This window comes from Rosa chinensis, chromosome 2, assembly GCF_002994745.2.
Source record: "Rosa chinensis cultivar Old Blush chromosome 2, RchiOBHm-V2, whole genome shotgun sequence".
Classification (NCBI taxonomy): Eukaryota; Viridiplantae; Streptophyta; class Magnoliopsida; order Rosales; family Rosaceae; genus Rosa; species Rosa chinensis.
This window is the reverse complement of record NC_037089.1, coordinates 56580446-56595852: the sequence shown is the minus strand read 5'-3', so window position 1 is coordinate 56595852 and position 15407 is coordinate 56580446. Positions and strand designations below refer to the sequence as shown.

At 37.1% G+C, this 15407-nt stretch overlaps 1 protein-coding gene across 3 annotated transcripts; it reads left to right on the top strand.

Moving 5' to 3' along the window:
- The first annotated feature begins 9235 nt into the window (after positions 1–9235).
- Positions 9236–13534, top strand: LOC112186711 (homeobox-leucine zipper protein GLABRA 2). Of its 3 annotated transcripts, none has more exons than XM_040514272.1 (11): positions 9236–9489; positions 9638–9927; positions 10462–10579; positions 10663–10857; positions 10971–11345; positions 11426–11527; positions 11647–11856; positions 12112–12286; positions 12372–12637; positions 12737–12823; positions 12902–13534. In XM_040514272.1, exons 1-11 carry the CDS (start codon positions 9409–9411, stop codon positions 13307–13309), a joined length of 2307 nt encoding a protein of 768 aa, XP_040370206.1. In that variant the 5' UTR covers positions 9236–9408; the 3' UTR covers positions 13310–13534. The 3 variants fall into 3 exon arrangements, with proteins under 3 accessions (XP_040370206.1, XP_024180977.1, XP_024180978.1); XM_024325209.2 differs by having other exon boundaries at positions 12366–12637; XM_024325210.2 differs by having other exon boundaries at positions 9237–9489; positions 12366–12637; positions 12923–13534.
- The last annotated feature ends 1873 nt before the right edge of the window (positions 13535–15407 follow it).

Genomic DNA, 15407 nt, shown 5'->3' with positions numbered 1-15407 from the left:
GTGGAAATAATGTGGAATAAGCTGAAAGCAATAGTACTAGCAGTAAAACTGTTACATAACAAAGAACTTTTAAATTACAGGTACTGATCCTGTGATTCATCCCCATATATTCTCCCCCAGATAGCAACAGATTTATAACATTACTAACTGTGAGTGTCAGTATATTTAATAGTAGGATGATGATGGTTCCTTGAAGTTTCTGACAAGTGCTAAAGCTTTCTTGATCTTATGATTTTGTATCTTTCTGCATTGCATGAGCTCTTTAATTATCAGATGTTTCTGCCTTGGTTGAGGATGCCCAAGTTTCATTTAAATAAAGTTTCAATTGAATATTTGCTGTTGTAGTCTGTACTAGCTATGAGTTCTTGCTTCTGCAGAGTGCTTTTGTTCTTGTTTTGGACAATTATGCAGAATAAAATTATAGAAGATCACTCATTGTTAGCATATTTAAATTACGATTTCAATTTAGGAAAATGTCTATGCTTTGAGGTTTATGTTGGGGAGTCTGAAAAGATGACATGCATCAGGTCAGTAGGGCATAAGTTAGCTGTAGACTAGCAGTTGTTTATCAAATTTTGGCGAAAGCCCAATATTGCAGACCAGTAACCAGCCATCCAATATAGATGGTTACCATGCCATTATCTGAAGATCAAATTCTGTAATTTTCCCAGTAGAGTTGTCTAGCTAGGTAGTCTGTTGGTGTAGCTAATCTACCATTTGGCCTGCTTGAAACCATTGAATTTCTGGAATAACTAATCTCTCTGTGTTGTTGTAATTCAGTTTCAACATATTCTAGAGTGTAATATATTTCATAAACTAGTAACAACTTTTCTTTAATGAATTAGAGAATGGGATATGCTGAAAGAAAGACATGCTTTCTGAGAAATTAAAGTTGTATGGTAAAACTGAATGATAATACTTCGTAATCATTTTCTGCTATTGGATTTCTCTGTAAAATTTCAAATTGTTCTTGTTTAGTTACTGGTTTTATATTCCACTGACGAAGCTAGTGACAGTCAGCTGTAATTTTCTGTGGCACCTAATCCTTCTGTTTGTGCACACATGATGATTTAGTTGTTCATCAATTAGTAAGAAGGGAGACCTTAGGTGGAAATCAAGTCTTATTTTCAGTTGGCATGCCCCTCGATGTTATACTATGACGCACCTAGTAATGACTACCATAGGATTCTTCAGAGACTCATCAAGATCTATTTTTAAGTGCATACTCCAGAAAATCGCCTTAGCATTGATTTCATTTCTATCTAATAATCTGTTAAATTTTGCATGGTGGCATCTTTTCACCTGAAGGCCAAAGGCCACTATCCCATCCACTCTTCAATACCTAACTGCCTCTCAAGGTTCTATGGGAAGTCATAATTAACCTTTTCTACATATGATCTTAGAAGCTAATGTTAATTTTGCTAAATTACATCGAGTCCTCTTGCATCCTTATATGACTCAATTCTCGATGAGACCACGCTCATCAAAATGTGGATGGTCTTTTGACTTGTCATAGGGCCTACGAGTCTGCTGCCCTGAGGATCGCGTGTCGTACTAGGTTGCTTGAAGATTTCAAATTTATACTTCAAATATCATTATTTTGTTAGTCTCAGGGAGATGTACATTACTATTTTGGATGATGCTCGTTGATGTTTTGATGAAATTCTCGTCTGTTGAACAATAATCTTGAAAACCTAGGAATTATTGAACCTTAAACTACCATTTGATGGCGAGAGGTACCTGATATAGCGGTCTTTGTTAGATATATATATTACTTTAGTACTAACATTTTTGAGGTTTGGCGTAATCAGGTTCATCAGAATTGGTGACTTGTTGAACTAATGAATTTGAACTCGTTGTTATAGTTGGAAAGTGCTAAAACATCTTAATGGCTGCTTTACATTTATCGCGTCTGCTATCTTGATATCTTATATTATCCTAAATGTATGAACTAAAGGTTCTGAGTTTCTTCTGGTGACATGGAATTGAATCATTGAAGTACTATGTTTTATTTTTGATCGATTTCCCCTAATTTGAATAAACTAGTCAAAGATATTTGAACAGGAAAGAGACTTGATCTTCATTACAATTTGGAACAAGTAAAGTAGGACTGAATCATATTACTGCATAATTAATCTGAATGTGATGATGTAATCTCTTACTTCCAAAACCAACCCTCATTAGCACATCTTTACAATTCGTTAACTTTCTTCTTTGACAGCCTTAATTTTTTCTTTATTCTCTCTTTTGTTTGTATAGCTTTGCCCGGCCCCCTTTTCTCTTAAGCCCTTTTAATCTATTTCAGGTATTCCCTACCTCAAATTTATCAAAATTTCTTTGGGTTAATCTGACTTACTTTATCCTGAAATTGAACAAAAGAAGGAAATCCATCTATGTGTGACATAAATACTTGTTTCGCAAGAAAACTAGAATTGCTTTAAATCAAAGGTAAAGCAAAGTTAAGAAAGGTAGACAGAAAGAGGGAGATAGCTCTTTCTTGTGGGGTGGATCTTTTTGGTTTCTCTTTTTAGTTGCTTTCCTCAATGGATGTTAAAAAGGGATATATGCAATATAGGACGATAGGTAGAAACCAAAAAACGAACCTCAAACAACTTAATTAATACTGTTTTCTTTATTTGGTTTATGAAAATCATGTGAACTATCTACCATTCCAAACTACCAATATATTGCAGAAAGGAAATTAATGTGGTGAAACTGAAAGAATGACATTACAATATTGGTGATTTGAATTGCAGATAAACTTAATCATAACCCATATGGCACCAAAACTTTAATTATAGATGGTGATGGCTCATAATGGTGCTTCTGACCCTTTCTTTCTTAGTTTTTATTTTCTTATTTGATTCTTTATAAATTGTCAGGAGCTAAAATTTTCATCAAGATTCTGTTGTGCTCAACCTAAGGTCAAAGGGTAGTTGATGGAAGAATGGATGAAGTGAAAATGAAAAAGATACAAGCTGCTATGAAGTGAAAATGAAAAGTTACAAGCTGCTTAACCATGACATGATTGGCGGAGTATTGTTCCGTCGAGCTACTTAAATCTGCTTGCCACCAAATTTTTTTAAATAATGACCTTGGTCTGAAGTTGAGCACAGATAATTGCTTAGCTTAACCAAAATTATGGAAGTAGGTTTTTGTCATCTTTCGAAGCGGTAAAAACTATTCTTTGGAACCTTATGTAAAACTGAAATAATTACTGCTCATGCTGTTTGATAATTGAGTCTTATTACAACCTAATTGGATTGCAAAATTATTCGTAGACTTTGTGAACTTAAACGGGTAACACATACCCCTTGTATTCTTGCTTGCTTACTTGGATGTTGTGATGGTTAATGATTTGTGTTTAGAATGACATTCTTCCTAATACTTGAACACCAGTTCATATAAAAGTAGAAAATGTTGGTCCCTTGAGGCTCGGAGGAAGGTCTTCGATCAGATTATTGCCTAACTCGCTTGTTAGATCGGCCAATAGAAAGTCGTCAAGTGGAAATTTATAAAGGGTCCTTGACCCAAAGCCCCAAAATAAACAAAAATGATATCACTTACTCCAGCAACAGATTTTTGATCTCACTTACCCAATTTAACATAAAATGACCATTTTGCCCTTAACTCAATTAATTAATTACATCCACTGCTACTCTCTATCTCTCACCTCCTCTGATCCGGTTTCTCTCTCTTTATCCGATCGTTCCTCTTAGCTCCGAGTCGCCGCTGTCCTCTCTCCGATGGTGTCGCCGGTCGTGATCTCTGTGCTCTCATTTCCAGCGAAGCATACGATCTCTTTCTCTCTCTCTTCCATTCCCAGGTTCGATCAAGTCGAGCTTACCTGGTCTGAATTCGACGACGACGAACTCTGAGGCTGTCTGCGGCGAAGGAGCGGGCGTTGTCTCATCCAAAAATAAAATGCAAGGCTTGCCAGAAACATCCCTAGACTCGCTTCAGAACTCCGGCCGGCCAATTTAGTCTCGATCTGCGGCCAGTCCCTCAACCTCATCACCTAAACGTCATTGTTTCCGACCTCTCTTCCTGATTCCTCCGTCGCCAACCAGTTCAACAGCCTCGGCTACTCTAGAGAAGCGAGCTTCCACAAGGTACAGAATCGAGAAATTGGGGCATCCATCTCTTCACGTCTCATAGTCGAGGTCTGTAACCGGCGAAGGGAGAAGAAGGAGAAGACTTGGGTGCCCAGAGCATTTTTTGGGTGCCCAAATCAATTTTTTTTTTTCAAGTATTGGGACAGGGGTGGGGGGGAAAGTTTTGAATGTCTATTGTCTATTGGGGAGCAATAGACGTCTATTGGAGGGTAATAGATATTTTGAATTGATATAATTTCTTCATTTTTTTCTTTAATTAAAGTTTTATTTATCTAAATTTAAGAAGATTAGTTCTCATTCCGACTACTGAAAGTTCTATTGGAGGACAATAGGCTTCTATTGTGGGGCAATATATGTCTATTGAGGGGCAATAGACGTTTTAAATTGATGTAATTTTTTTTTTTCTTGAATCAAAATTTTATTTGTGTAATTTTAGGAATATTAATTTTCATTTCGGTAATCAAACGTCTATTAGGGGCAATAGACGTCTATTGGGGGGCAATACATGGCTGATAAAAGTCTATTGGGGGGCAGTAGACGTCTATTGGGGCAGTAAATCTTTTCGGTAGGCGGCAATCGGTGATTGGAATCCGGCGGCTGGTGACCGGATTCCGGTGAAAGTTGGCCGGAATCCGGCAACCGGTGACAGGATTCCGGTGAAAGTTGGCCGGAATCCTGCGACCGGTGACCGGAATCAGGCGGCCGGTGACGGGCTCCGGCGAAGCCTCCTATGGTTTCTCTTTCTTCCATGTTCTCTCTCTCTAGTAACAAAGGGGTGAGGGGTAAAATGGTATTAAAAAAAATTAAAAACAAAAAAAAAATCTTAATAGGGTATTAGGGAAAACTTTCTTAGAGTGTATTGGGTAAGAGAGAATTAAAAAAACTTAATGAGGTTAGTGGGAAAAAAATCCCTAAAAATGGGGTAAATGGACAAAAACCCATTTATAAAAGCAGCGATAGTTTGATAATTTTGTGTTGAAAATAAAAAATATTTGCTCTATTGATTTTGTTTGTCTGTATAATTATCCTAATTTTATTGACTGATTAGACAAGTTTGTTAATTAGATAGTCTGATAATAAGAAGCTTGGGGATACCTCTTGTTGCTTTCAAAACCCTTGGAGTTTTCCCTCGCAAGGTATATATACTTTGCTTTTGTTTCTATTAAAAGTTGTAGGCCAGTTTGGGCTAGCCTTTTTTCTTTTAAAGCAAAGATATCATTTTCATTGTTCCTCATCTTTATTTTGTAAGAATTATTGACACCGAAAGCTTTACATATAAGCCAAAAAAAATCTACTTACTACCACAAACCAACAAAAATAAATTGCAAGAATGCATTAATCTACATTCTCCTATTTTTCTTTATATGTAAACATATCACTTTCATAATACAAACGTATCATAATTTTGTATCAGCTTGCATGTCATATTTCATTAATAGTACAAACATTTCATAAATTTGTTCTATCCAATCTGAAACAAAGACGATGAAATTGGAGTCCTGTGCTCAAATTCGATGAAATTTTGCTTTCCTTCCATCATTTTCAAATTTTAATTCAATTAGTACTTGATATTTACGTGTGCAATTTTACGTTTAAGGAGAAAATAATTTCCCCTGCCTCCTCCTCATTCTCCTCCTCCTCCTCATGTGATGTTACTGTTGTCTATTTCCCAGGAAGTCCAACTCCCAACATAATAAGATTAAAAGGCATTTGAGTCAAATACTGGATTGGGGTGGTTTTTCAATTTTCTTAAATAACTCGAAAAGCTTGGAGGCAAATTCATTAATTGCATTCACTCCTTTGGATCCTTTAAATGATGTAAAGACACAGACAGATAAAACTAATGTTAAACAAAAATTGATACCAGAAACCTCACACTCACAGGTCACAGAGTCGCGTACTGGTTGTTCTTCATGACTGAACGTTTTGACCTTTAACAATTGGTTAGCTTCAACTTCTTGTCTTCTTTCTTCCACGGCTTGGCTTCTAGCCAAGCCCCATTCATTTTTAATGTTTTTCTCTTATTATTTGTTTTTTTCAAAAATGAAGCCAAGCCCCATTCATTTTTAATGTTTTTCTCTTATTATTTGTTTTTTTTCAAAAATGAGGTGATATTGTCAATAATTAATCATTTTGCTTACTCTCCATTACCCTTGAGCGTGACAAGGTTGAGCTGGAACTTGGTGAGCATTGTTGTGAGGGTCGGAGTGCGTTTGTATCTAGTGTTGTGGGGGTAGCCGGGTGTACGTTGTGATTGCTGCAAGAGAGGCACTTGGTGGTGTGAGACATTAATGTGATTATGATTCTATAATTTAAACTTTATAGTCAAAATTAATTGACAATAGTTGGAGACACCTAAATTTTTATAAACATATTTACAAGGCCTCCATTATTTAATATGAGATTTACATTCTCAATAATTCCTACACCCCGACTTGGACTAGCTAGGCTATTGTCTTACTAAACAAGAATGACATCAAATTGATGATTACTTTTTTTAATCTTGACATATAGTTATTTGTAGAAAGATAAGAACTTAACTATAGGGTTGTGTTGGCAGTACGTCACTATATCACTGGTACATATGGTTAAGAAACGTAATTATAGGTAGATTAGGAAATAATGTAGATAACCATTAACCAATTAAGCTAGTTGATGTTGAATCCAAATCAAGTTGCTTAAGAGAATATTATGACCATTAGATCATAATTACAATAAAGATGAGCAACTATCTATATAATATTGATACTTATCTTAATGCAGTTAAGAGTCCCTGCTGAGTTAGCTTCCAATGAAATGGTATATATTCATATAAATGTATATATTAATGAGATGTGAATCTGATTCATTTGAGTTAATCCATTTAACATAAAGATTGCTTGGCTTCTTTAACACCCAAAAGTAAAGTTATTGCTGATGAGTTTGTTTGGAATCTATAATTTGCAATTTAAAAGATTGGATCACCATTGAAAACAAGGTTCAACCACAACTTTCTTTCAAAGATTCCATTTTGGAATTATTATGCTAAGAATGACACATGAGATTTGTTCGAGGAAAGTGATTTGAGTATTGATACATAATTATAGACGAAAAATGTTTCCCAAAGCTAAAGCCATGATATTTAAACATATATTACTTAATTCTTTCATATTGTATTTTGACCTCGTAATGATTGCAAGAGCTATTAGTATTTTGACCTTTTTTTTTTATAGAATTAATGTGAAAATGCCTTGCAACATCCATTCTTATTAAAAAGATAAAAAGAAATGTTAGAAGACATTTTTAGATTTTTTATTTTTTCTAGAAATGGAGATGACACATAATACAACTTAGTTATTGAATAAAGAAAATGATACAACTTAGTTCTATGAGCACGGCAAAAATATTTTTACTTTGTAATTTGATCCACATTTTCTTGCCAATTAAACTTGGTAGAAAAGCACGCACTACAAAAGAATCGAAGCAATGTCTACCATATGGAGAGAGATGTCCCAATCCCGTCATTAGAACATTTTGCTTTTTTTTTTCTCTTTTTTTTTTTTATACGCGAAAAAGACTTATTAATTAGAGCTGGAAGCCCCTATAGGACAACCACAATTTACAATGTCAAATAGTACGGCTCTGGAGGCCTCAAAGGGGACTCTATTGGTCCAAGTTGAACCTGTTACAACATTATGACCTAAATTGTCAGTGGCATCAGCCATGAAGTTGGCTTCCCTAAAAATGTGTTTGAAACTAATAAAAGTAAAAAAGTTAGCGATGGCATGGATGTCTCGGATAATCTTTAACAGTTTTCAAGGGGGTTGAATACGCCTGTTTACTGCGTGACTGCTTCTATGACCAGTTTGGAATCCCCTTCCATTTGAAGTGTTGTGTAGCCATGTTCTCGTGCACATAAGATCGAGTCCATCTCTTAGTGCAATAGCTTCTGCCAATTAAAGGTACTGTGGTGGATCCAGCATTTCTGGTAGCTGCTACAAGGGGATTACAATGACTGAACCTTTTGCTTCTTTCAGTCTTAAAAATTTTGCCTGGTGATGGCAATCTTAAAGGAAACCTAGACAAAGAAGGTTGCTCTATAAAGCTAGCGCTAACATCAAGGAATCAACCACATTTAGTGCTTTCAATACCTTAGCTTTTTTTTTTTTTTTTGAGATTACTTTCAATACAAATGTACCGCTATGAATACTCTCCATAGCAGTCGCAAACAAATCCACAAGACCTCACTACCCCAATATGGCAATCTCCGTTGCGTTGATCGCCAAATGCCGACTCACGTCCACTACACCTCTTAAATCAACCCAGACGACCATCAAATACCGGCACACCTTCATCTTCATTCTCATATTCATGCAAAAGCTACCATCCCTAACTCAAAATCCCACAGTTTTCTACCAAAAGCCCCCTATATGATCCCTTGAGTAGATAGATATTGAATCTCAAATTGCATACCTCAAAACGACACAATGTACATGTGACAAAAAAGAAGAAGCATTGACACAAATAGAGAATCACCCATAACGAATTGCGATAAAGCTCAAAATAAACAATGATTGCCCCCTCGCTCAATAGATTAGCGAGAAACCCAAAACATTTGTTCATCGCTAAACATCAAATTTTGACCATATGAATTTATCAATTCCACATAATTGAATAATGAGATTAATTATTAATAAGGTATTATAATAACTGATGTAACAGGCAAATCCAATCAATCTATCAATCTACTATATAATTGAAACAAAAAAAAAAAAAAAGATTTCAACTAGGTGAGCAAGGTAGAGTTTTCACTACAAAATTGTTGTGCTGTGGAATCGAAAGATGGTTTGCTTTGTCATGTAAACGTCATATAGGAAATTTTAGCTCATGAAGTTCCATATTCTTGAAAATGGAAAGGGATTTGAGCCAAAAAGCCGAGCCAAAGCTGTGATGGATGGAATCTGAAAATACCGTTGAGCGAAGCGTTGGATATTCAACTGCTTCAAGTCAAAGACTCAAAGGTAGTTGAGAGTCTCAATCCACGTAGAATATCTAACAGTCAACCCCTACCAGCCTTCTCTCTCTTTCTCTCTCCTAAATCAAAACAAAAGAGAGAAACACCCTCTCTTTCACTCCATTTTTGTTTTTATATCCTTAAATCACCCCGCACCCGCCTCTCTCAGCTTCACCTGCAAACTAGCTCGCCTCCATTACTAACCATAAAACAAACCCTTTAGTCTGTTGCATCACCTCCTAGCTGTACTACTACTAGTCGTCCTCTCTTAATATAACACATGCACCGCGCTTGATTGCCATGGGCGTCGACATGTCCAACAATCCACCAACTTCTCGCACCAAAGACTTCTTTGCCTCCCCTGCTCTCTCCCTCAGCCTCGTACGTATCATCATCCTCCTCACATTCTCCACGCACCCTTTTTAGTTTCTTCTCAAACCCTTTTACTATTTCCATGTCTTTCTTTATTGTCTTTTATTACTTCTTGTTGTGTTTCTCACTTTGGGTTTGGTTGGATTTATATATATAGGCTGGGATTTTTCGAGATGCCGGGACTCCGGCGGAGACGGCGGCTAATAGGGAGGGGGAAGAAGGGGATGAAGGGAGCGTAGGCGGCCGCCGGAGGTCGAGAGAAGACACGGCTGAGATTAGCAGCGAGAACTCTGGTCCAGCGAGGTCGAGATCAGCGGAGGACATTGATTTTGATGCAGAGTTAGGAGAGCCAGATGAAGATGATGGAGATGGAGACAACAAGAACAAGAAGAAAAAGAGAAAAAAGTACCATAGGCACACCACTGAGCAAATCCGAGAAATGGAAGCGTGAGTAGTTCTTAATTTAATTTCCTCTTTTCTATGTTGAATTTGAATTTACCAATGCGTTGATTTTCAGCTTGGAGCACTTAATTCAATGAGTTTTTTTTTTTTTTTTTTTTTTTTTACAAACCCAAGTTTAGTTTGTTGGAAATTGGGTGAGACTTTGAATAATGCACACGGTTTTGGAATTGGTCGGTTTTGAGTTGTGCCGGTCTCTCTTTTATAAAAATTGCATGCCACACTAAGGATGCAGCTTTAAAGAATATACTTTAACAAGTACTATGTTCTAGTGCTGCTACAACAAAGATTCAAAGAGTTAGTGACATGATCACTCATAAAGAAAACAAGATTGAAAAGTTAAAGATAACACAGTGTTTGATTAGTGGCCTCCCTTTTTGCTCTTTGTTTTTATGTGTATTAGTTAGCTACAGAAAAGAATACAATTGAAAAGATTGATTAAAATCCTGATGAATGTGATTGGTTTTGACCACATGTTAATCAGTGTTTGTTGTTTTATTAATTTCATTGGAATGCTTGCAGGCTGTTCAAGGAGTCACCCCATCCAGATGAGAAGCAAAGACAGCAGCTGAGCAAGCAGTTAGGCCTTGCTCCAAGGCAAGTCAAGTTTTGGTTCCAAAATCGCCGTACCCAAATCAAGGTAATTTTGTTTTTTCACTATTTGTTTTTTTTTAAGTCGAATTGTGAAAACTGTAATGAAAATGGGGATATTGGTGTTTAAAGGCTATACAAGAGCGCCATGAAAACTCGTTGTTGAAAGGAGAAATGGAGAAACTCCGAGACGAGAATAAGGCGATGAGGGAGCAAATAAACAAAGCTTGTTGCCCCAACTGTGGCAGTGCCACGACTAGCAGAGATGCCACCTTGACAACCGAGGAGCAACAACTCCGAATCGAAAATGCGAGACTCAAATCCGAGGTAATTATGTTTACAAGAGCACGACTGATAGATGCTACTGTAAATTGAGTAATGTAACGAGTCTTGTGTCCAAAGTTTCAAGTAACGGGGTACACGAACTTATCTTTATGTAGGTTGAAAAACTTCGAGCAGCTCTAGTAAAATACCCTATTGGGACATCCTCTCCTTCCAGCTCTACTGGCCAGGACCAGGAGAGCAGAAGTTCTTTGGACTTTTACACAGGAATTTTCGGTCTTGAGAAGTCGAGGATTATGGAGATAGTTAACCAAGCAATGGAGGAGCTTCAAAAGATGGCCACAGCTGGAGAACCACTCTGGGTTCGAAGTGTTGAGACTGGCCGTGAAATACTTAATTATGATGAGTACATCAAAGAGTTCAACATTGAAATTCCAGCCAGTGGGCGGCCAAAGAGATCCATTGAGGCCTCAAGGGACACGGGTGTGGTTTTTGTAGATCTCCCAAGACTAGTTCAGAGCTTCATGGATGTGGTAAAGACTAGAACAACTTTCATACTATGGCCTTGTAGGTACAGAATTGTAAGCTAAGGTTTTGTTTATTTTTGTTGTAGAATCAATGGAAGGAAATGTTTCCATCTATGATCTCAAAGGCTGCCACTGTTGATGTTATTAGCAATGGCGAAGGAGACAATAGAAATGGTGCTGTACAACTGGTAAGCATGTTATCTGCAAGTACTGTCGTCGTTTCGTTTCTCCAAAATACTTGCAAGTGAACTAAAGACAAACTATCGCTTTTGATTCAAGAAAACTCAGAGGTTGAGTTTGACTGCAGATGTTTGCAGAGCTGCAAATGCTTACACCTTTGGTGCCCACCAGAGAAGTTTACTTCGTTAGATGTAGCAAGCAACTGAGTCCTGAACAGTGGGCTGTTGTTGATGTTTCAATTGACAAAGTTGAAGATAACATTGATGCGTCCTTGGTGAAATGCAGAAAACGTCCCTCTGGTTGCATCATCGAAGACAAATCAAACGGCCATTGCAAGGTATACAGATGTGTCATACAAATTTGATCCCACATTTACAATCTTAATGCATAGAATATAAGAATGGATCAATTCATCATTGAATACTTTACAAACAAGGAATGAAAAACCATACAAGGTTTTGACAGCTGACTTTGGCCAGGGAATGGAAAACTACACAAAAATGAAAACAGAAACACAGGTGAAAATGAAAGAATCATGCATACATTTATATGCTGCAAACAAGGTTTATAATGATATAAGTATGGTCTACAGGTAATCTGGGTGGAGCACTTAGAGTGCCAGAAAAGCACAGTTCAGACCATGTACCGGAGTATAGTCAACAGTGGTCTGGCATTTGGTGCAAGACATTGGGTAGCGACGCTGCAACTCCAATGCGAAAGGCTTGTTTTCTTCATGGCAACCAATGTTCCGATGAAGGATTCAACTGGTATGCCTAGTCAAATAAACTTCAGATATACTGATTGCCTCTTATTAGATGAAGAATACTGATAATTACTGAATACCAGGAGTAGCCACATTGGCTGGGAGAAAAAGCATTTTGAAAATGGCACAAAGAATGACATCAAGTTTTTGTCGCGCAATTGGAGCATCAAGCTACCATACCTGGACCAAGATCTCAAGCAAAACAGGTGATGACATCAGGATTTCCTCCAGGAAGAACTTGAACGATCCGGGAGAGCCTCTTGGTGTGATCTTGTGTGCAGTTTCTTCAGTATGGTTGCCTGTCTCTCCTTATGCCCTCTTCGATTTTTTGAGAGATGAGAATCGCAGGAACGAGGTTTGTAGCCATGACTACCTACAACTCTGCAACTCTGCTAATCAATAATCTTGTTACTAGTACTATAAGATCTGACATTAATTGTTCTTCAATTGCTAGTGGGACATTATGTTAAATGGGGGTCCGGCGCAAACAATTGCAAACCTATCCAAAGGACAAGATCGTGGCAATGCTGTTACTATTCAAGTGAGCTCTCTTTCTTTATACACTATGAATAAGCCTCATATTTCTAATGCAAAATGTTCATATAATTTTATAATACAGCCATGCATTTCAATCTTTCAGACAATGAAATCAAAAGAGAACAGCATGTGGATTCTACAAGATAGCTGCATAAATGCTTACGAGTCCATGGTGGTTTACGCTCCGGTGGATATCACTGGCATGCAGTCTGTGATGACAGGATGCGACTCGAGCAACATGGCCGTATTGTCTTCAGGGTTCTCAATTCTTCCAGATGGGTTGGAGTCGAGGCCTATGGTCATCACTTCCAGGCAAGAAGATCGAGGCAGTGACAGTGAAGGAGGAACTTTGTTAACCGTAGCATTTCAAGTCTTGACTAATACCTCTCCTACTGCCAAACTAACTGTGGAGTCTGTAGAGTCTGCCAACACTCTTATATCATGTACTTTGAGAAATATTAAGACGAGCTTGCAGTGTGAGGATGGCTGATCAGCTCAACTTTATGAAGTAGCTAGGAATAGGTTACTGTCAAACATAGGTTTTCATTTTTGGCTGAATTATCAGTGGTTTTAGCAGATGAGGATTTGCAGTTTGTTTCATTCGTTTTTGGTCAGAATGGTGGACTAGGTTTGTAAGAAAGTCTACAGAAATGTTCTGGCAAAAAAAAATTTATTCACAATCTTTATAATTTATAATTGTACTAGTTTCCTTGTATATAACTATTTATCAATGTGATATTGTTTTTAATTTTATTGCACTGTGTTTCCTGAAAAAGGTTCATATAGGCCATAGATTACAGCAGAAAATGACCTCCAGATTTACCACACTAAGCCACTCCAAAAGAAACAGCTCTAGATTATCAACGGTATCGGCCAGCGAACGTCCAGTGTTTTCAGACCAAAATATAGTAAATTCAGTTTAACCCTAAAAATTCCTGTACTTACAGTACGAGGATACCACTTGCATAAGAATCTAGCTAAACGAACACTGTTGGTTTAAAGAAAGAAGCACAGTAACCTAGAACTGAACGGCAGGAAGTCAGGAACACAAACGACCAGCATATTCAATTACAATCCGGACAATATTGTCTATGAACTAGCACAAAATATTTTCTCAACTTTACAGAATTTCAGCATCAAAAGTCACTTCAATGAATCTCAGCACATGAATTCTGACCAGCAACATTTGAAGCGTTTGTAGCTGCATCAGCAATTATACATATCCTTTTCCAGTTAAATTCTTTTAAGTTGGAAGTGTTTAAAATTAAAACAATATACTTGCACCTATTTCAGTCTATCGTCAAACCAATAGAATCCAATTTTGGTTCCCCAGTTCCATAATTCCCCTGCCAACCAAAATTGCAATTTTCTTATATAAATTGGTAGTGGGCAACTCATATGGTGAAAACATCACACACTCTGGGAACGGAACAGTCCCAGCAGGAATCTTTTTAACTTAACAAAAGTGATTTTGGAACACGCTCATGGAAACTCAAGCACCAACAAGAATTCAATGGTAAAATGGAAGAACCATTCAAAAGCTAAAGTTCTTACTGGAAAAGTATGATTCTTATCAAACAACTGTTCAGCAATTCCTCCTAACAATGACTGAGACGATAAACTCCAAGTATAAGTTCCATTGCTCATTAGTATTGACCAAAGCTACCTTCGGGTAACCAAAAGGGCAGTCTGTTGGCATTACTTTATTTAGCAAAAATTCAAAACTAAAAAATTGCAGCTAGTGACGAACTTAAACTTCTTTTAATCTCAGGAGCATATATCTTGAACTCTATAAAATACAATACTCAACCTACAAGAAGTAGCACATTTCGACAAAACTTCAGCACGCAAGCAACATCCTTCATAGTTTTCTAGTGACTTTAACCCACAATTTTAGGCCCTCTTAAGTTCACATTCATCAACTTGTCACTCTACTCTTGTATCTATCAGACTGTATTCATTTCAAAAGCCAATATGTTCCACGTCTTCAAGCACTTATCACTACCTCCATTGGCCATCCAACAAATCCCAAATGTGAAACCTAAATAAATTCCTAATGTCAAGGAATGACTACAATTTCATAATGACACATGGTGATCATTATCAAACAACTGTTCTGCAGTTCCTCCTAACAATATTTGAGATGATCAACTCCTAGCATTAGTTTAACTGCTCGTTAGTATTGACCAAAGTTACCTGACCAAAAGTGCACTCTGCTGGCATTACTTTGTATATCCTAACTCAATAGCCTACAGCTAGATAATCAGCTAGTATTGAATTAATCAATAGTTCTTGAAATCTCAGGAGCATGTATTACCCACTCTTTAAAAACAATGACTCCCAACCTTGTTTCCATAAAAATACATTAACAAGAAACAGTCCTTTATAGTTTTCCAGTGGATTTCCCATAATTTATCAAATTTAGGCCTCCTTCTTTCCATTGATCATACTTGTCACTCCACTCTAGTATCTATTAATCCGATTTCATTCAAAAAGCCAATACGTTCCCCTTCTTCAAGCTGTCAAGCACTCATCACTACCTCCATTAGCAATGCATCAAATCCCAATCGAAACAAGATATGCATACC

Bases quoted from the DNA above. Each gene is read 5' to 3' on its own strand.
- LOC112186711 (XM_024325209.2), top strand. From the start codon at position 9,409: ATGGGCGTCGACATGTCCAACAATCCACCAACTTCTCGCACCAAAGAC. The intron at 11,528-11,646 runs GTAAGCATGTTA...GTTTGACTGCAG, and splicing joins GAAATGGTGCTGTACAACTG to ATGTTTGCAGAGCTGCAAAT. The intron at 12,824-12,901 runs GTGAGCTCTCTT...TTTATAATACAG, and splicing joins GCAATGCTGTTACTATTCAA to CCATGCATTTCAATCTTTCA.